Source organism: Phycodurus eques, chromosome 9 (assembly GCF_024500275.1).
Source record: "Phycodurus eques isolate BA_2022a chromosome 9, UOR_Pequ_1.1, whole genome shotgun sequence".
NCBI classification, from domain to species: Eukaryota; Metazoa; Chordata; class Actinopteri; order Syngnathiformes; family Syngnathidae; genus Phycodurus; species Phycodurus eques.
In genome coordinates this window covers 11,442,626-11,463,037 of record NC_084533.1, presented here as the reverse complement: position 1 = coordinate 11,463,037, position 20,412 = coordinate 11,442,626, and the positions used below count along the sequence as shown (strand labels likewise).

The following is a 20,412-nucleotide window of genomic DNA, read 5'->3' as shown; positions in this document are numbered from 1 at the left end:
ATCTCCATCCATCCATTAGCGCTGGGCATTGTTAAGAAGCTCAGGATTTGATTCGATTTTGACTCTTTAGGTTGCAATTAGATTTGATTCAAGGTTGATTTAAATACTCCGATGTCAATTCTGTAAGAAGGAGAAACACACAGATAAGAGTCAATTTTGACAATTTTAAATGTTTTTATATGCCATGTAAAAATATGTAATATGTAGGGTTGGGAATCGAGAACCGATTGGAAATGGGACTATCATTCCGGTTCTCCTGGAATCGTTTAAATAAAAAAATCTTGGTTCGCAGTTTTGATACCTACAGTCTGCCGACCCCGAAGAAGTCGCGAAAACCAACGAAGAAGCGTCGAAAACCAACAAAGAAGAATGAGCACGATGACGTGCTTGTGCTCAGCGACGAACAAAAGTGTGTCTTAACTATGTTAAAATAAATGAGCAGTCACCTCAGTGCAACACTTGGATTAAGATTATATTGTGCATAGGAGGCTTTCACGATGTGGAGAAGCCTGACGTGAGCCTCTGCCTACACTTCAGTCAAGTCAGTGGGGTGAGGCAAACAATAAAATACGTCTATGCCAACATTGAAGTTGAACGGTGGGTTGCACTCTTACACAGACGGTTTTTAGCGTTCATTTTAGTCTTCAAATCAACGTAAAAGCTGATGACAGACACATAAAATATCAATTACTTTACCATACTGGAAAGAAAGTAGAAACAGTTGCATTACAAGCTTAACATTAAGCTAAAACTTCAAAGGTCAAACTAGCAACTTTACATCACAATGAATTGGGAAAAAATTCACAAAAATGTTGTCTCCGTGTATCACAAACACTAACCTTGTCTCATAAGTGGGTAGGTAAAGGAATCAACGTTTTACAGAGCATTTGGTTCCATTCATTACTCTTTTTCGTTTTACTTTCGTTTTTACCGGTGTCATGTGAAGTTATTTTTCGTGCCAAAATGCTGAGTTCTGGTGCGAACCCTTCAAAATAAAGGCCACATGCTTGGAACAGGAAGTGAAGTTAAAACTTGCACATATAAACCATTTGATGTGATAAAACAATCGCAAATAACTATTTTAACAATGCTAGATTTAACTTTTAGCTAAAACAATAATTCATGAATATTAAGTCAATTTGGGATAGTTCCACACACTTTGCATTGTATTTCATAGGTTTGATATGGATGCTGGTTTTAAAGAATCCCGAGTCAAATGTTCATTTAAGTTCATACTGCGGGCTGCTAACAAAATGGATGTTCATATTTTGGTCACCCTTTATTTAAACCATGCAAACTTTTTTGACCCAGCCCCCAAAAAGAATCGGAATAGAGAATCGTTCCTCGAAATGAGGAACCAGAATCGGCACCGGAATCGCTCAAGTTCAAACGATGCCCAACCCTAGATATGTCACGTCACATTTCTTAAGAAATAAAACAACTGAAAATACAAATTTGCAGCTAACTTATTTGTGCAGATGGAGTACAAAAGTAAAAAACATGACAGTTGTGTACAAACACTGAAAAGTGCATGTAAATATAAATAATTTCCACTTGAAAATTGTAATAAAAAAATGTGCACAATAACTTATTTGTGCATATGTAGTACAAAAGTTCATACATGACGATAGCTCTGAATTGAAAAAGTAAAGTGCCTCTATATTTTCAACAATATTTCTTGACTAATTAGGATTAGTGTTAAGGCATCTTCATACTCGTGCGGCCGGCGACCGCGCTGATGTCACTGCGGCTATCCCTCGCACAGTTTGCCTTTATACTCAAGCACAACCCACACGCGCTGTTTTGAAAATGTGCTGCAGTTCTCCTCCAAGTCGGGGGTGTCGCTAGCTGGTCTTGGCTAGGACACCACAGGGTGGAGTTTCCTCTGCATTTTATGGCCAATTCCGGTAGTAGTTTCCTCTTTCGTTGGCACTCCAACACCACTAAACCTACCGCCACGGAAATTTCACGCCAGGAGTTCGCTGACATTTGTGCATCTTTGTAATTTTTTAGTGGTAGCATCATAAAGATGCACATATTTCTGCACCTCCTCGCACAGCCTCTCCTCAATCTGTTCAATTCTGTCCCTGTGTGGCTTCTGTGCCGGGCTCTTGTCTGCTGAACGAATTCCCACTCATTAGAAATGAAATGAGAAGTGATGGTAGTTACGTACGTAGGGGTCAGTTGTTCTGAAGTCCAACCATAAGATGTAAGAGCCACTCTTTGTGTCGAATGTAACGACTCCAAAACCGCTGTCTGAACTCTGTGTGAAGTTTTGGGACGGTGACTTCTAACATGTTTTCGTGTTGGTATTGCGTATCGTGGTTCGAGTGTCTTTTGCCCATTTCATGTGTTCCGGATTCCAAAAAAGGTGGGCACTCTGAGCTTCTGTGGGGCAATAAGTATGCCCACTCCTGTTCGATGCCTCTCGATGCTCGATGAGTGGAAAAGAGCCCAACTCCTCTCAAGAGGACTGGTACCAGAGCCCAAGCAGTGTGACGAGGCGAGCCCGATTACATCTGGTCGGAACCTCTCGACCTTGCACACCAGCTCAGGCTCCTTCCCCGTCTAAGAGGTGACATTCCACGTCCCAAGAGCCAGCTTCTGTAGCAGGGGGTCGCGGACCTCTGGCCACCACCCAGCTCTCTGTGCACCCGTCTACCTCGGCCCCTCCCACAGGTGATGAGACCTTGGGAAGGTGGACTCACGTTGCCTCTTCGGCCTGTGCCCGGCCGGGCCCCATGAATGCAAGTCCAGCCACCAGGCGCCTGCCATCGAGCTCCACCCTCCAGGCCTGGCTCCAGAGGGGGGCCCTGGTGACCCGCGTCCGGGCGAGGGAAAACGTGATCATCATAGTAGGTTTAGAGCAATGCTTTTTCTGGTCCCTCATCTAGGACCTGTTTGCCATGGGAAACCCTGCCAGGGGTGTAAAGCACCATACAGCTTAGCTCCTAGGATCATTGGGACACACAAACCCCTCCACCACGATGAGGTGGGGGTTTTGGTGTCATGATGTCAAAAAGTGAACAGCATGATGAAAACGACTGTTTAAGTACCAATTGTAATTAGGAAATGTATTCACCCAAAAGCCAAATATCCCTAACTTTTTGTGAGTCGTACCAACTAGTAGTAGTACCAACAGGCCAGTCAGTACATTAGGAACACTTAATCTAATGAGATTCAATACAAGAGAGGCAAGTCAACAATGCTCAGTTTTGATAGTCAGCAAGGTATTGATTTAACACTGTTTAGCGTTGTGGGTGTACACCTCAATATGCTGTATCGGAGTGCTTATCACCTCTTCCTTTGGGTGATGACAGGAAGGAGTTTGGCCTCGATAGCTTCATTTCCCCCACACTGCTAAGCAACATGAGGGAGAAGGACCTGAGGAAAGCCATCACCTACCACCTCAAAAAGATCCAGGCTCTGTTAGAGCCACGCCAGAAGGTACAAGTTTGACCAAGGAGTCTGAGGTTACAGTGTAAAAATAATACTGTAGCTAATAAGGTTTAGTTGTGATTGGAGGGTTGGCTCAGAGCTAATCCTCTTGTGGTTTTAAAGTGATATATGGAGTGACAGCTTGAGTAGGAAGGGCACATTATGGGATATATGCAGCTAAGTAAAATGAGTGGAGCACATTTCTTTGTAGACAGTGTTGATCTGTAATTTTTATTTCTCCCCATCTTTACTCATCCTACTGTTCTTCTGTCATTCCTTACATATATGTTGTTTTAGGTAATATCTGCTTCCCAGGCTCGGCTGGCCTACCTCACTCAGCTGGGAGAGCTTGTTTCTTATGGGGGAAGATCCTACTCAGCTACAATGATGGTAAGCATTAAGAGCCTGATGTTGCTGGTCAGAGATACATATTATACAGTAACGCTTGGATTAAAATGGTACTTATTAGTAAATCATGTTCAGTTTTTTCTATTTCTCATAGATGTGGAGTGCTGTAGAGATACATTGCATTATATTGAGAGCTGTTTGTAATAGCTGGACTCTGATGTACAGTGTCATTAAAAAGTATTTGCTCCCTTCTTAAATTCTTATTTTTTTGTACAGAGAAAAAAGTATTCGGAGCTACCTGACCCTGTGTGAAAAAATAATTGCGCCTTTAACCTAATAACTGGTTGGGCCACCCTCAGCAGCAACAACTGAAATTGAGGGTTTTCTATAACTACCAATGATTCTGTCACATCTCTTTGGAAATATTTTGGCCCACTCTTCCTTTCAGAATTGTTTTAATTCAGCAACGATGGAGGGGTTTCGAGCATGAACAGCCTTTCTTCGGTCATGCCACAGCATTTCAATTGGAATCATGTCCGGACTTTGACTAGGCCACTCCAAAACCTTCATTTTGTTTTTTACAAGCCATTCAGAAGTTGACTTGCTGGTGTTTTTGAAACGTTGTCCTGCTGCAAAACCCAAGTGCACTCTAGCTTGAGGTCATAAACTGATGGCCCAACATTCTCCTTCAGGATTTTCTGGTAAAGAGCAGAATTCATGGTTCCATCAATCACAGCAAGTAGTCCAGGTCCTGAAGAAGCAAAGCAGCCCCAGACCATCACACGACCAACACCATGTTTGACTGTTGGTATGATGTTCTTTTTCTGAAATGCTGTGTTACATTTACGCCAGCTGTAACAAGACACACACCTTCCAAAAAGTTCAACTTCCAACTCATAAATCCATAGAATATTCTCCCAAACGTCTTTTTTTTTTTTTTTTTTGCAAAAATAAGGTGAGCCTTTATGTTCTTTTGGGTCGGCAGTGGTTTTCTCTTTGGAACTCTTGCCATGAATGCCATTTTTGCCCAGTCTTTTCTTTATTGTTGAGTTATGTACACTGACTTTTACTGAGGAAAGGCAGGCCTGCAGTTCTTTCGATGTGGTCCTGGGTTCCTTTGCAGACATGTGAACAGATATTTTTGGGGGCAGGTTCTCTAATAAAAAAAAGGGCAGACATCACCAAAATTATTCATGCAATTAAGAAAAAAAAACATGTATTTATGTATTTTTTCTGTTAACACAATCAACACAGTCAATAATACAACTGTTGATAAAGAAGGTGAAGGGAGGCAATTACTTTTCCACACAATTGTATAAAGACAAGAGTGTAATGGGTTTAATGAGTAGTTAGGATCATTTATGGAATTGTATCCGCAATGTTTGAAGGCCAACACATGTACAGTAAATTGTGCAAGTCATACAATTTTTATGAACTTGTTTGTCTTTACCCTTCTGCACTTTTGTCTTTGCCATGGCCATTTGCTCTGTCAATGGGTCCCATCAAATAAGACGTGGCAGAATTTAAATTGGGATTAAGATTGATCCACAAATTCATACATTCTAAAGGATGGGTGTTCTTTAATCAATATATTTCTATAGCGAAGTTACACAATTATATTGTCAGCCGGAGGCGGAAGTGCGGCTACTCGGCTGGATTGGCTGGTGATAGTTGGGGATATTTTGACCACAATTCTTCACCAATGACGCCAAAAATAGCTTGAAAACAATAATATCCACCCCACATTAGCATATGATCACCAGTACTTGAGATTTATTTACTACTCGATAATTTATCACTGACTACCCGAACATTTACTAGAATCTGAATGCGATCCAGCGAGGTCTATGGAGCCGTGGATTCACTTAGCGGCACAAGTCAACAGAGGGGCAAATAGAGGCGGTGTGAGTGCAGGCAGAAGCGCAGCTGCATAAAATTTGAAATCATCAATTGCTCTTATAAAAACAGAGGGAACACTGCATCGACGACTACTACTAAGTACTACTACAACTGAATACTAAATGTTCTGGTGATGTTTTCTGTCTCGTCCACACCCAGCTTCAAGAAAGGGAGGTGTCAGTCAGCCTCTTGGTGGGAGCCAAGTATGGCATGAGTCAGGTCATCAACCACAAGCTCAATGTAATCTCTACATTGGTTGACTTCAGCAGCATCAGCCGCGTGGAGTTGCTTTCCGAGTCGGACAAAGTCAGTCTACTGCGCATCTCACTGCATGACATGAAGGTATGCAAGTCATATTTGCACATGGACACTGAGATACTGGGCTCTATTTTTAATAGAAATTGAGGCACTTTTACACTGACACAGATTAGAGAATTGATGCTTGAGTAAATATAGGTCAAGCATCCCTTTTATGACACCCAAGTAGCCCAAGGGAATATGTATGAGTGCCACAAGGTTAATTCACTGGACTCAAATGTGACTTTCTCTCCCCCTTTGTCCCACTCCATTGCCTTTTTCTCCCTTACCCTCTGGCTTAAATCACTTCTGCTTCGCACTGTCTTCTACAACGGCCTCCATCTCTCAGCCGTTTGCCTTACTGATGGACTCTCTGGCAGCCAAAGACCTAGCATGTCTGCTGGGAGGGTACTGCAAACTCCTGGTGGATCCGAGTCTCAATATCTTCCGAATGGGGCGCCCCAAAGTGAGGGTGCACCGCATTGCTGCTGAAGAAGGTGTGTGTGGGAAGTTCACCGCGGTAGAGGGCGAGTTCTATGAATCCCTATCAAGTGAGCAAAAATTGTTTAAGTCACTTTCTGACTTTGGCCATTTTGATACATGGGTCATTCCAGAATTGGAGGACATTTAGTGTCCCTGACATTTTCTGGTGGATCCATTAAATTTCGTATACCCTAAAGGTAGAGATGGTGGCAGTTTCATGACATTAAGATACAGTCACTGTTTCTGTAGTGAGAGCATATGAAGAGGAAATATTTTAATGTCCGTAAAAAAAATGTAAAATATGAGGAATGCTATTTTCTGCTATTTTCAGATGGGGAAGAGGGCATAATTACATATGTCCAAATAGATTTTGGTTGCAGTTCTGTAATATTAAGCACGAATAAGCTTTTTTACATCATGCGTGGCATGTCCTGACATGGAATTAAAAAAAAAACAACAACAATCACATTAATGCATGCACACAAAGAAGAATATTTATTTGAAAAACCTAATCAAATATATTACTTCATGTTTTGAGCATATGGATAGCAGCAAGTCGATGTTTCACATTATACATAGGTACAAGGGTTTTCCTAATTTGGGGGGGCTGGGGGTGGTCAATAATGGGGGTGCGCATTATACTCAAGTGTATTATACAAAGAAATTACGGTAATCCATGCACAAAATACAGAAACATGCACTTGTTGTGTAAATGATAGTTGTCCTGAGACACTACTACTACTTTAGCAGAAGTAAATCAGCTTTGCTGGCCAAGTATGTTTCAAGACACACAAGGAATTTGTCTCCGTTAGTTGGAGCCAATCTAGTATGACGACAAACAGCCACTATGACAAAATATACATTTAAGTCATAAATAAAATAATAAAATGTGATTTTTTTTTTTCATTTTCCTTGTTATACAATTATTATTTATATAAAATGTGGTATTTTTTTTCATTTTCCGTATACCTCTGTTTAATACGCTCTATCGACTTTTGATGAATTTTATAGGAAAAAAATGCAAATAATACACAAAACATTACGGTACCTGTTTTTCAATTCTCAAATGACCCACATATTTCTATCACGTTAACGTTTGCCACCAAGTATGGGTACAGATAGAAAAGCCACTCATGGTTATCTGAACATAACTCAAACAGTATTGTGCTAACATATTGTTTGTCGTGTTAGGTTATGTGTCTCGCTGTTGTAGTGACTCAGATGAATCAACAGATGAGGATGACCCAATGGACTCTCAGAATTACAAACACCATGACCCAGCAAGTCAGGACTGGGAGGGAAGACGGAGGGAGGAGGGAGGAAAGAGGAAAGAGGAGGAGAGACAAGAGAGGGAGGAGGACAAATGCAAACAGGAAGTGCAGATAATAGTGACAACAGAAGGTAAAGAATATGGGGGTGAAGAGGAACGAGGTGCTACAGAAAGCAGACTGCGTAAAGTGATGACTGAGGAACGGAATCCGGAGACCACCTGGTACCACACGGATTTACGGGTGACCAGCAGCTTTTCTAGCTTGTCTAGCAGCTCTTTGAGCGCTGCCCTAGAGGAGAGCAGTACTGCTCTCCCTCGTCTAGATGCGTCATACACGAGAGAGAATACCCAAACTTTGGATGTTCATCAACCCTTCCTTCTGGAACCAGAACGCCTCCAAGGCCCGTCAAGACCGACTAATCTCAATTACAGAGTCAATGACAACTCTTGTCTTTGTTTTGCTGAACTATCTAGAGCTGATTTCCTCTCAAGCCCGTCGGGGGCTGCTAGTGATGATGATGAGGAGGAGGAGGAGGAAGAACAGGGAAGGGAGGTAGTAAGACGCATTTCTAAGATCCCAAGTTCAAGAGATTTAAGAATGATTGACAGCACACCTTTCGAAAGTGCGCCCATTCGAAAAAAGAAAACCCCTCCCAAAGTCCCAGTACGAACCAGTTCCATTCCAGGCCACAAAGCAGGACCAGCTGAGCAGCGCCTCTCCAAGGATGAAGAGTCTCTTTTCCAAACTCCTTCCCCAAATCCCAAACCAGCTCTTTTGGTCAAAGACAATGTGTCAGAGTCTGAAGACGAGTTTTTTGATGCACAGGAGAGATTCACTCCACCAGTTCCAGATCTCTCAGGTTTGTTCATGGCATGTTTTTTTTTAACTTCATGATATATTTATTTGTTCAAATGTAGGCTTGCATATTTTCTAGTAATTGACATTTGTCAAAACTTGATTGTTGACGATATTATTGGCACTTTTAAATAAATACTTCCTCTCACTTGCAGACGAAGAGCTGGCGGATCAGCGGAATGCTAATCGGTTGAGTGGAACATGGAATTCACTTCCAGCTGCTTCGGGAAAAGTACCAGCCTCACCCCTTTCCAATAAAGTGCAAACTGCTAGAAACAAGAAAGAAGTGGAGGAGCTCAAACGTCCCACAAATACAGTTAATAACCTTGTTAGTAAACTATATTCTGCAGAGAAAACTGATTTTAAGGTTAAACCACCATTGGCCCCTAAACCCCAGCTGCCTCCAAAACCTCAGATTGTTCCTCCTAAGTCTCCAAAGCATGGGAAATCATATCCCCACTGCAACGGGGATGCCTCTGGATGTCTGTCTTCTGACCTCTTGGAAATGGAGCCGGACACTATGGAATTCAAGTCGGTCACATATGGTACAGGAGGGTTGCCTCTGTCGAAGCCACTCATCACGGCAGTGCGACGCAACAAACAACCATTACCAGTCACATCACTACACACGAGGGAGGAACAGGCAAATAGGACACAAGAGAATAGACAATATGTCGTTTCCAAAGACAAAACATACATTCCTGGAAAAAAGGACCCTTTTGAAGAGACAAAAAGTAATGGGACTACAGAAAACCCACCAAATGTACCTGTTATCCCTCACTCAAATTCAGGTACGAAGTTATCTGCTCCCCCTCCAGTACCACCAAAACCCACTTCTCCAAAAATTCTCCATCCTTTATCATTAGCTTCTAGCTCTCCAGTCTCTCCGACAGATCCAAACAAAAGCATCCTTAAAGACGTCACAAATCCAACAAACGGTATACACCCCTGGAGCAGCCGCAATGGCAGTGTCCAGTCAGGACCAAGGAGGGTCTCTGTTAGCCACGAGAGCCTGTCACCCAAAAATGCAGATGCATCAATTGCCACCTCCCTCACTCTAAGCAGCTCCAAAGATGTTATTGGCCACGATAGTAGAGAACAACGAAGATCTGGGTCTGGCTCAGATCTTAGGAGTAGCTCTTCCAGCATTGGAGGAAGACTATCTGCCTCTGTTCTTAGGGGAAAGATCCAAGCGCTTCCCTGGTACATGACCCGCTCACAAGAGATTTTGGGGACTCTGGACTACCCCTCTACTAGCTCAATCAATGGCGATACATCTGGGTTTGGTTCAGGTTTGTCTGTAGCAAGTGGGCTGTCTGATACGAACAAGACCCCTGTGAAAGATAACGAAACAGTAGCCTCAAAAACAGGCAGGAGAGGCAATGTTTTTGAGGATGGAGCTGAGGTTGTCATAGCTACCATTAAGGAAGCAGAGGACGTGAGCTCATACTTGAGAAAGGTCAATGGGATAAATGGGTCACATCCAAATCTTAATTTTGCAAGCAACAGTGCACACAATGTTTCATCAGAGCAGCCTCAATCACGGACCCACTCAGCAGTGGGAATGGGAGGCATATCCAACATGCAGATTGGGGGAGACTCGCCAACGTCTTCCCTCGGAGACAGCACCCCTCCACAGCAGCGTGAGGCTTGTGGCTGCCGTACCGTTTACGCCAACTGTTTCAGCGGCGATAACGAGGACGGCATCAGCTTCGACGAGGAGCTGACTGTCTATGAGTTCTCCCGCCGCACGCGTCCCAAAACAACACGACCGCCTCCTGTCCCTTCACCCACCATACCCCCCCCAAATCCCAATATCCTGTCACTGCTGAAAGACAACCCTCGTCCACTCTCCACTTTCTCCACTGCCTCCTCTGAACTCAGTCCCTTGGTTTCATGTCCTGTGTCTCCGACAACCTCACTCCGGGGTCCCCTTCATTCCCTCACCAACAAGAACTACGGTGGCCTGAAAGGAGGTTTTGCCTCCCTGCGACAAGATATAGATCAGCTTTTGCTGGTCTTGGAGCGGACGCTACCTGAACAGATGCAAACAAACATCCTTTCAAAGCAGGATGGTGCCGGACCCGATCCCAATCACAATAGGAGTGAAGGCAACACTACGCTAACAGCATGTTGTACGGGATGCAGTCCTGCCAGTATGACAGAGGCTGAGAGGAGTTTTCTCCAAGCAGAGGCTCGACGAGTCGCATCCGGGTGTCAGCGGGCCACACGTGTAGGCTGGGCTCCCGATGAAGCCCTGCGGTCTTTATCAAACAGTTTTGGTGCGTTGGTTCAGCTATCGGCAGCATGCATGCGAACCAGTCCATGCGCTAGCTGTGACAGCTGCCATAACGCAAGCGTGGACGACGACAGCCAGGAGCCTATGGACAAGTTGAAAGAGATTGTGGGTCTGTACCGAGAATTTGTTGGGGCTGTTGAGACAGCTGGAACTAGTGCTGCGTGCAAGAGTGTGGGCCTCACTGGGTCTGGACAGAGCCAAGGAGAAGGTGATGGTGTGAGGCTGCTCGCCAAACGATGCACTGTACTCATCTCATCTGTGTTCGCGCTCACACAGCTCTTCCGGACACCCACATTAGACTCCGCTGATACTCCTTGTGGTGTACCCCTCAACTTTTAACCTTCTAACCTGCCAGACTGTTAAGACACTGAATTTAGAGCTGCGAGAGCTATAGACCCTTTGTTCTTGTACAGTAAGTGCCATGCACATGCACACCACACATCTCCACATGAAAATACATAAAGCCCACAAAACCCTGAATGAGGAGAGGAAACTTTGCCTGCCCTCTGTGGATGCATATGGACTATGCATTTGTACATATGAGTTTTATAACTCTTATATTTCTCTTATTTTATTACAACCTGTGTATGTATGCAAGGATGAATTGCCCATTTATGTATTTATGTATTTATTTTTTACAGTATTTGCACCGTGGTCTATGATGTTCAGGTCTCTGGTGGTTAACAAATCTGAAACTATGGCTGTCACTGGATTTTTTAATGTTACCTTATATTTAAAACAGTATTATATTAACTTGGATTCTTTCACTCCATAAGGTGTAATCTGTAAATTGTCTTTTTTTTTTTTTTAATTATAACACAGTCCATTTTACTACGAACAATCACAAACGCACAAAAATGAACCAATTTGTTTACTATGTGCAAATTTGCACCTTTTTAAAGATTTTGTTTTTCCATCATAACAGTAACATAAAACTCTGATTAGATAGAACCATGACAAATCAGGGAGAGTACTTCTGACTGTTACAGATTGCACCTTTTTTTTATAAGACTCATAACCTTTCCTTGTCCTTACGGAGCATCTTTGAAACACTCCTATCATTCAAACATTATGCAGTATAATGATGTAGTTTTCATTCAAAGGACAGCATATACATATATTTAGACAGCATATATTTTCTGAAAATGTGAGAGTAAGGACCATGGCGTAAAACATTTTTTCAAAACAACAAATATTATATTTTTGCGAGTCAGAAAAGTGACTGTTGACACTGTTTTAATGTAGCAATGATCAAAAGTCTTAAAACATCCACAACTGTCTCCCTGATGCATTCCTTTCTGGGTAAACACTTTAGTGAGAAATGCTGTACACCAAGGTAAAAAATTTACCTTTTTATGTCTTTTTATGTCACTATCATTTATGGCTATGCAAACTCCTCATCTCTCTTTACTTTTTGTTTTGTTGTGCCAACATCAAAAACAACAATAACTGCATTATGTTTGTCTGAAAATAATGGGTGATTTCTTTGTTTGAAATTTTGGCCTGTGTCTCAATTCTAAAGAACTTAGCTGCATTTTGACTTGCAACATTCGGCAAAGTTGCATGACATTAGAATTTGTCAGTATAAAGACTTCATACTGATGTCTGTGAGTTGTCAGTGTTCACTTTATCTGCTTGTTTACACCACATGGGAAGTAGAGAATAACATCTGCTTATACAAATGGGGAAAAGCAAAACTACGTTGGCGAGGATGTATTCTTATGGTGAAAGGCCATGTTTAAAAAGTCACCACTCTGTAGAAGCCTACATCTGCGCACCAATATCTGGACGTAGAGTAGAACTCATAACGTACTGCTGTTGCATTTAACAGGCTCAAGTAAAAAACTAGTGCCTGTGTCACCTCATTGTTTGTTATCCTTCTGGGATACGGTTGTACATTTCATCCGCAGTCATGTCTCTGTACCCACGATTCTGCAGATGTACTCAGAAATGTATTTGTTTGGGAATAAATGACACAACCTTTAACACTCAGGAGGCTTGGGATTGATATCCATCCATCCATTTTCTGTACTGCTTATCCTCACTAGGGTCGCAGGCGTGCTGGAGCCTATCCCAGCTATCTTCGGGCGAGAGGCGGGGTACACCCTGAACTGGTCGCCAGCCAAACGCAGGGTACATAGAAGCAAACAACCATTTCCACTCACATTCACACCTACGGGCAATTTTAGAGTCTTCAATCGATCTACCATATATGTTTTTGGGATGTGGGAGGAAACCGGAGAACCCGGCAAAAACCCACGCAGCCACAGGGAGAACAAGCAAACTCCACACAGGCGGGGCCAGAATTTGAACCCCGGTCCTCAGAACTGAGAGACACCATGTGCTAACTAGTCCTCCACCGTGCCGGGGGATTGATATCGTTCAACATTTTTGTTATGGTTCTAATTCCGCTCTGTTTAACCATGACACTATTGACAGTATTTATTTAACGTTTATTATTGCGGTGGTAGTTTACAGTGGTGTAAAACTGCACTTCTCTTTACTGAAATCATGTAGCTAAATATGTTAACCAAAATATTGTGCTGTTTTAGTGCAATGAGCGGAATTAAATTGCAGCAAATTACAACCACCATATGTGTAACTAGATATTTTTAGTTCCCTTACTGGGAGTTTACCTAATGTTGTGGCCAGGGAATGTTTACTGCAGAACTCTTGATGTTTTCTCTTTCACCAGGCAACACATTGATTGAGAACACTTATACGCTGCCTTCAAGCACAGAGAGGTTTTAATTTTGTCCCAATGAAAAACACTTGAGCTGATGGGCTTTGTAACCACAGCAGCTCAGCCCTCCACCCTGATCCAGTCCCCCTTCCAACCGGGTCAGATTGCCCTTAATCTGATCTTTATCTGTCTGACTTCTTGATTCAGTCATCTAGAAAGTCTACAGTGAGGCACATGTGGAAAAACACTTTCACACAGTGACGTGACTGATTTTTGTAAACACAGAAGAAAGCGTCCAATGTTTAATCAGTTGTTGCTGACACTGAATGCTAAGGTAGAATGCATTAGGAGTAAGCACTTTTGTGCAAGGACAGGTCAGGCAAATAAGAGGTACAGGGATTCCCAAAGTTAGGTTTTTGGTTCAAAATGGGTCAGTGTGAAATTTCTCATCAAAGGGTTTTTGATCCATGACATGATGTCTTCTGTGGTCTTCATCATATTTACAGTATATGGCAATGTTATGGTAAAATGGCTTTCGGTCCTGCAGAGGAGCTGAAAAGGTTAGGGAATTACAGAATGGCTCGAGAAAGGAAAAGACTGACTTCATTGTTGTCATTTATGGGAATGAAGAAAGAAAATGTTTCTCAATATATTCCGCAGAAATGACACAGCAAAATTTGCATTGATTTTCAACATTTGCAAGGAATGGCTTGAACCGCTTGCGCTTCAGGGAAAAGCATTCATGTTCATAGAAGCCAAACCTTATAAAAGGCAACACTTTGTAGACTGTTGAAAATGAAAAGCAGTTAAGAAATAGGCCAAGTGGTCTATTTACATGGCAGCTTGAGCTTTTTGTGCCACTGAACATTTCCTCTGCTGCCATTATGGTGCTGTGTGCCCAAACAGCGCCGCCTGTACGCCTCTCCAGGCGATCAGGGGCGGCTGCGTGCTGACTGGCTGTGGCTACTCGAGTGTGAAATGTGAGCCCATTATGTCAACAGATGTTAAAGTGGAGGAGAGCAAGAGTGACATCAGGAAGGACACATTTGAGAGCGAGTGCAGAACCCAAAATAAATGCCAGTCACAATTATAAACAAAACGAAGGTAGTTTTTGAGCTCACATTACTTTCCCAATAATAAATGCAAATACTGCATCAGTAAAGGATGTTGCTTATCATGCTTGTGGGCTTGTATATGGGTGCTATGACCTTCAATGCCAATTAAACATACAAAAATGGCCACTTCATGGGATGAGTTGGCAATTTAAACATGATGTCAGATTTTTTTTTAAACAGTCATTATAACTTCACAGTTGTACATGATAAATATGACCTGCGGAAAAACAATCAGCCGTCTCTGGACCCCATTTTGTGCCTCCTTGTTATACAAGAAACCACTGCACAAATCAAAAGGCAGATTTTTTCTCCACAGATCATATTTATCATGTACTCCTGTCAACGACTGTTTTCACAAATATGAAAAAAAGGCTTTTTGTATTTTTACATTGCAAACTCCCCTTTAACATAATTCGGAGGCTTATCCCATTACATTTGAATGTGGCTGATAGTGAACCATCAGAAGAAATAAATTAAGGCCAATTCATTGGGAGAATTCAACAAATTAGTGCTTTTTCTCAAACAAACCAACAGAGATAATGCTCCACAAAACACACGGCACGCACAACACTCAAACCTCCTCAAATAACTTTTGCTTGATACTGTAAACAAAAAAGGTGCTCGGCTGGAGGTTTTGCACCTCATTGGACCCTTGTATACAGTTGAAATAATGTGAGTTACACAAATTCATGTCGGTGTGGAGGGGTTCAGCTTACACTAACGTGGAACATCATCTCTCTGGAAACATTAGGTCACACCATGTCTCAATTTGTTCATACGTTCTCCTACTCCTGACTGGATCAGCCATGTATTTTCTCTCTTAAACCGTCATATGAGCTTCAGCAGCAGCTCGTAGGTGGCGTTGATGATGCCCCAGGAGAGGAGTGAGCGGTGGTAGTTGAGGTGAGCCCCCCGAAAGAGCATGGCAACGCTCCTGCCTCGCTCCCGCCACACCGTTAGCAGCACCTGCCTGCACGGCTGGAAGGCTCCGCCAACCCGTGACTGAGCCCGCGACTTGATGACGTTTAATGGGTAGAACATGATGCCGAGTGCCGCCCCCAGAACGCCCCCACACACAAAATCATTAACGAGGTGACCCGCGCGGCTTGTGGCTTCTGGGAGTTGTTCCTTTATGGGTCCTCGAAGTCCAAAAAAGAGTACGTTGCTGGGGCCGTTGCGGAGCACTATGGGCACGAGGCCGCGGTAGCACTCCCTGACGCCATACTCTGTCAGAAGTGTCCTGAAAGTGTGGGCTGTGTTGTTAAAGCGTCCATGGTGCCGGTGGTCCTGAAGGAGCGTCTGCACACGCTCAAAGGGGGCCAGGAATGCCTCCGCTGTACCCGCCAGCGTAGCGGCAAAGCTTCGCGTGACCAGTTCCGGCAGGCCGCTGCCCTCGGCCCGCTCCAGAAGGACTCGGGAGAAGTCCTCGTACAAGCCGAACATGATTGCCACGGTGGTGCTCTTCTGGAGCAGCGGGGGGAGCAGCCCCCTGTAAAGATTTCTGAGGCCGTCCCTCTGGAGCTGCCGTACCGCCTCCACCGCCAACACGCCATGTAGCTGCTGACGGAAGAGAACCTTCTGGATGGGGAAGGTCACCATGATGTTGGTGAAAGCTGCCATGGAGCCGCATATGTAATGCTTTCCTTGAGGCCCAAGGATGCCACTCAGAGGCCCGGTAGAAAGCAAGGGGTGACCGCCTTTTGTCAAAGAGGCCGGTGGTGGGGGAGTCTGGGCTGACGGAGATTCCATGGTGCCAAGGGAGACTCAGCGCTCCTTGAGCCTCACATCAGCACTGCTCTCCTCGATAAACACCTGCCACGACACAGAAACAATGTTTTCAGACTAGAGAGCATGGAGATAGATAAGGGTTGCAGTTTGTTATGTGCTGCTCATTCTGGGGTATGCACACCTTGGCCACCAGAAGGCAGTATAGTACTTATACAGACATACTACACATAGTTATCATGCTCTGATAATACTAGTTGTGTTTCATCGACGATAAAGAATATATGCCTGTAAAGTGGTGATGTTCGATTCCACTTTTTTTCAGATCGATAACAGTACGAGTTTTCACTCGACTACTTACCAATACTGAGTACTGATACCGCTCGTACTTTTGATACATAAAATTTCAATTAACAAAATGGCAGATAATTGTGGACAGAGACTTTTACTTCATTCTCACCCAAATGATGATTTGCCGACGTGTCAACCCGCCACAGTATAGCGCCAATTACTGGCGAAGAGGACTTACTCGATGTCAGACAGTTTTGCCTTAAGTATTGGTGGCTGGTATAAGCAGCCTTCATGAGTACCCAATACCTTGAAATAACAACGATATCAGTACTCACCCACCCCTAACTGTAAGTATTTTTGTATGCTCTGTCTGCATGTGTTGTTAACACATTTGCTCAAAATATAAGTAGTTTTACAGGTTTATAATTAGTGCGACGTTGAGGCTAGGTTGTTAGTTGTTTTACATCGTGTGTTAGCATTAAGCTAGCAAACTTATATGCAAAGGCAATGTTGTTTGGCTCAATGAACACTAACAAAATGTGTAATTATCTTCATTTAATGTTCGGGTTTAAAGTAAACAGCTTGAAGTAAGCCCTTGACCTCATTTTTTTTTTTTTTAAAGTATTGTTCACTACCAAACTACTGCTCGTTTTGCAATTTGCTGCTGCTAGTGCACTTAACTCATTTTTCTGCTTGCAACACAATTAAAAAACAAAATAAATTACAAAAACATAATTGAAAAAATCATTTGAGCGACTGTTCGTTTCTCAAAACAAACAAACAAACAAACAAAACGGTCCCGGTCAACTACCCCACTTTTTTTAAACCCCCAAATTATAATGTGAATAAATATAATAAACTGGGATAAACTGCCAATCAGCGTTTTTTGGGGGTTTATTTTTAAACCTGTCCTGTTCTGCTGCATGGCCTTGCAGAATGGTGAATCTGTATGATTTTGTGCTGGAACAGTTTTGCTGTGCAACAGGGCACTTTGAAATACTCCCTCTGCTTATTATAAAACTTTATAATTGTTCTGATGTCTATTGAAAATGCAGCCGGACAGAAAATGGTTTTAAGGGACAAACAGAGGGACAGAGTGTACAAGAGGACTAGGGGTGAGAACCACATCAGAACAATAGTGAGACAGTCTAGATATTTGAACACAAGTAACATTACAGCAGTCATTTATAGATGGGGGACACACCTGGTGAGGACAAAACTAACCAAGAGAACAAGAAAGGGCAGAAAAGGGTAGGATTGTTATTACTTGCCATAACAGTTGGTTATTGTTTGCTTTTTTCCATAATTAATTTTACCTGATACCTTTACAAGAAGCAAAAGGAATTTAGGAAATTTCACCTGTGCTCTCCAATATTCAGTTATTTATTTTACTGTCACACTGGCTGAATTTTTGGCTAAAATGTTACTGGATTGATTTCCAAAAACTGAATTGTTTCGCTCTCGATGAACTAATATCATCCTTGAATCAAATCAGCAATCATCAATCTGCCACAATGAATCGTTACACCCCGAATGATTATGATTTTTAATTCATTCACTACTTTGTATTGGATCTCATTACACTGTGCAAATGTATTTAATGTTGCAGCGAGTGATTGTTTTAAGTCAGGTCAGGGCTTTAAATAAAATGTTTGATACTTCCTGCTGTAGAATAACTTCCAGGAAGTCAAACTGTTCAATCTCAACAGCCTGCCTATTCCATGCATCTGCCATTAAGACATAACACAACTTGGCAGACAGTTTACAGCTACATATTTCTATTTAAAGTAAACTATGTATGGAATATGATACTAAGTTCAGGTTAAAATACAAGAGGAAAATAATTTCCTTAATTCATGGAAAAATAAATTGAGCCAACTGACATAACTAAATACAACTACAATAAAGTTCACAAAGTTGAACATTTACCGTGCTCACATGATCAAGAAGACATTTCTGCAGTCCAGTCCATACTTTGGCTTTGGTAATGTTGACGCGAAAGAGCTCCCCTACCATGATGTCGTGGGTCGAACACGCCCTCTGCTTCCTCGCAGCTGATCCAGTCTTGCCAGTTTACGGTCATATTTTTTTATTTGTATATATATATTTTTTTTAAAGAAAAGCTTCGCCAAAACAAACATCGAAGATTCAACACTACAGTATGTGGAAACATGCCCAAGCCCAGAGGTTAAAGTTCATAATTTGCTCTGGAGCTGATACGCTACTCTATAAACTCCTTGCTAGCTTAACCGCATCTTGCACCAATGTGCGATCATGGAGTGTTTCTGTTATGTCAGCCACCCCCCCCAAAGAAATTAAATATAAAAAAAAAACAACACCCCGAGAGCTGAAGTTTATAATCACAGATTACAATGCGAGCTACAATCACGACGTGTCTGTTTAGCATGCTAGGTGATTAGCCTGCCACACTCAAAATGCGCAAAACGCTGCTTAATGACAGCTTGTGGACCCTGGACGGACACTTGAACGTCAAGAGGCGAAGGGAGAACCCCAACGTTTAGCGGGATCGTAAAAATGTGTCTTTACCTGTCGTGTGGACCAGTCGCTGTCCTGTCCCCCGACAGGTTAAGCGCAACTTCCCCTGGTGAGGAAAAAGGCCACTGATCTACAGCTCTAGGTCGTGTCTGCAGCCCCAGCAATAGGTCCCTCTTCTTCGGTCTCAATGGTGGACATTGAACTTTGTTATGACTATTGGATTTACATTATCGCCATCTAGTGGATTAGGTGTGCAACTCTTTATAAAAGATTCAAGTCCAGTATTCTGCAATTAATAGTACATGTATTGTTGTTGATTATTCTTATTATGCTTCCCTAACAAGAGCGGATATTTGTATCTTCATGTTATAAGATCTTTATATGCAATCTGGGCTCCAAACAGAAACTTGTTGAGAGAAAAACAACCTGCAATGTGAGAACAATACGGTATATTTTAGAACATTATTTTTGTATTTGGATATATTTTGGGTGGGGGAAAGTACATTATTTTATTCGTGTATTTATTTATTTGTTTATCGTAATGATTGAACCAACCCAATGAACGCCACACAACCTTACAATTCTACCCAATCATTGCCAACTTCTGGCAGGTATAGCCAATCATTGTCACGGGTTCCACCAATCAGAGCCGTGCGTCTTTGGGGAGGTTTGGAAAATAACTCCAAGTGTCTTCTCTACATTCCGGAACGGTTGGAAACTCAGAGCGTTGTCGGAGTTATTCAGTTATTCATTATTATTAGTTATTCATTCAGCCCTGTTATTCAGGGCGTCACACTCTGAGAGTGCCGAAGCTGTGGCTCTGAGGCGACAGAGCGTCAGGCAGGAAAAGATGTTTACAGGCAAAACTGACACATTCAATATGGCGGACGCACTGACGTATCTTTGCCAATGGTCAACACGCTCGTTCGTAAATTCATAGAAAATGGAGCGCGCTCAGGGCGTCACATTGAATTTCCGAACGTACCCATAGTAAAAGTACGAACGTTAGCATTGTACTGTTATTTCACATTTCGAGATTCATTTTCGTGCCAACCTAACGACGAGGTTACTGAGTAAAATCTATTTGAGTCGTCAGCAGCCTTAAGTGCCATATGTGAAGCACCTACACACAGTTAATTAGTCCTTATGCTTTTGATACAAGTTGTTGTCCTTTTCGACAACATTTTCCAAAGCCGGAGTTGCAGCACATGG

At 42.6% G+C, this 20,412-nt stretch overlaps 2 protein-coding genes across 7 annotated transcripts in view; one reads left to right on the top strand and one right to left on the bottom strand.

The window, feature by feature from the left end:
- Window positions 1-12,902, top strand: part of frmpd1b (FERM and PDZ domain containing 1b) — a 40,328-nt gene extending 27,426 nt beyond the window's left edge. For 3 of the 6 annotated variants that reach the window (XM_061685386.1, XM_061685388.1, XM_061685389.1), the window contains 6 exons: window positions 3,321-3,447; window positions 3,736-3,828; window positions 5,845-6,027; window positions 6,332-6,533; window positions 7,657-8,595; window positions 8,747-12,902. In XM_061685386.1, the coding sequence (XP_061541370.1) occupies window positions 3,321-3,447; window positions 3,736-3,828; window positions 5,845-6,027; window positions 6,332-6,533; window positions 7,657-8,595; window positions 8,747-11,229 (4,027 nt within the window). In that variant the 3' untranslated portion in view covers window positions 11,230-12,902. Of the gene's footprint in view, window positions 3,448-3,735; window positions 3,829-5,844; window positions 6,028-6,331; window positions 6,534-7,656; window positions 8,596-8,746 lie in introns of all 6 variants that reach the window. The other 3 variants (XM_061685391.1, XM_061685390.1, XM_061685387.1) reach the window with 3 other exon arrangements.
- slc25a51b (solute carrier family 25 member 51b) lies at window positions 12,108-19,373 on the bottom strand. Its single transcript, XM_061685392.1, has 2 exons — window positions 19,252-19,373; window positions 12,108-16,500 (listed from the first exon to the last, which is right to left on the bottom strand). The coding sequence occupies exon 2, from the start codon at window positions 16,435-16,437 to the stop codon at window positions 15,517-15,519; it is 921 nt and encodes a 306-aa protein (XP_061541376.1). The 5' UTR covers window positions 16,438-16,500; window positions 19,252-19,373; the 3' UTR covers window positions 12,108-15,516.
- Window positions 19,374-20,412: the final 1,039 nt, after the last annotated feature.

What these genes read in the sequence shown, in the direction of transcription:
- slc25a51b (XM_061685392.1), bottom strand. Translation starts at nt 16,437, where the DNA reads ATGGAATCTCCGTCAGCCCAGACTCCCCCACCACCGGCCTCTTTGACA.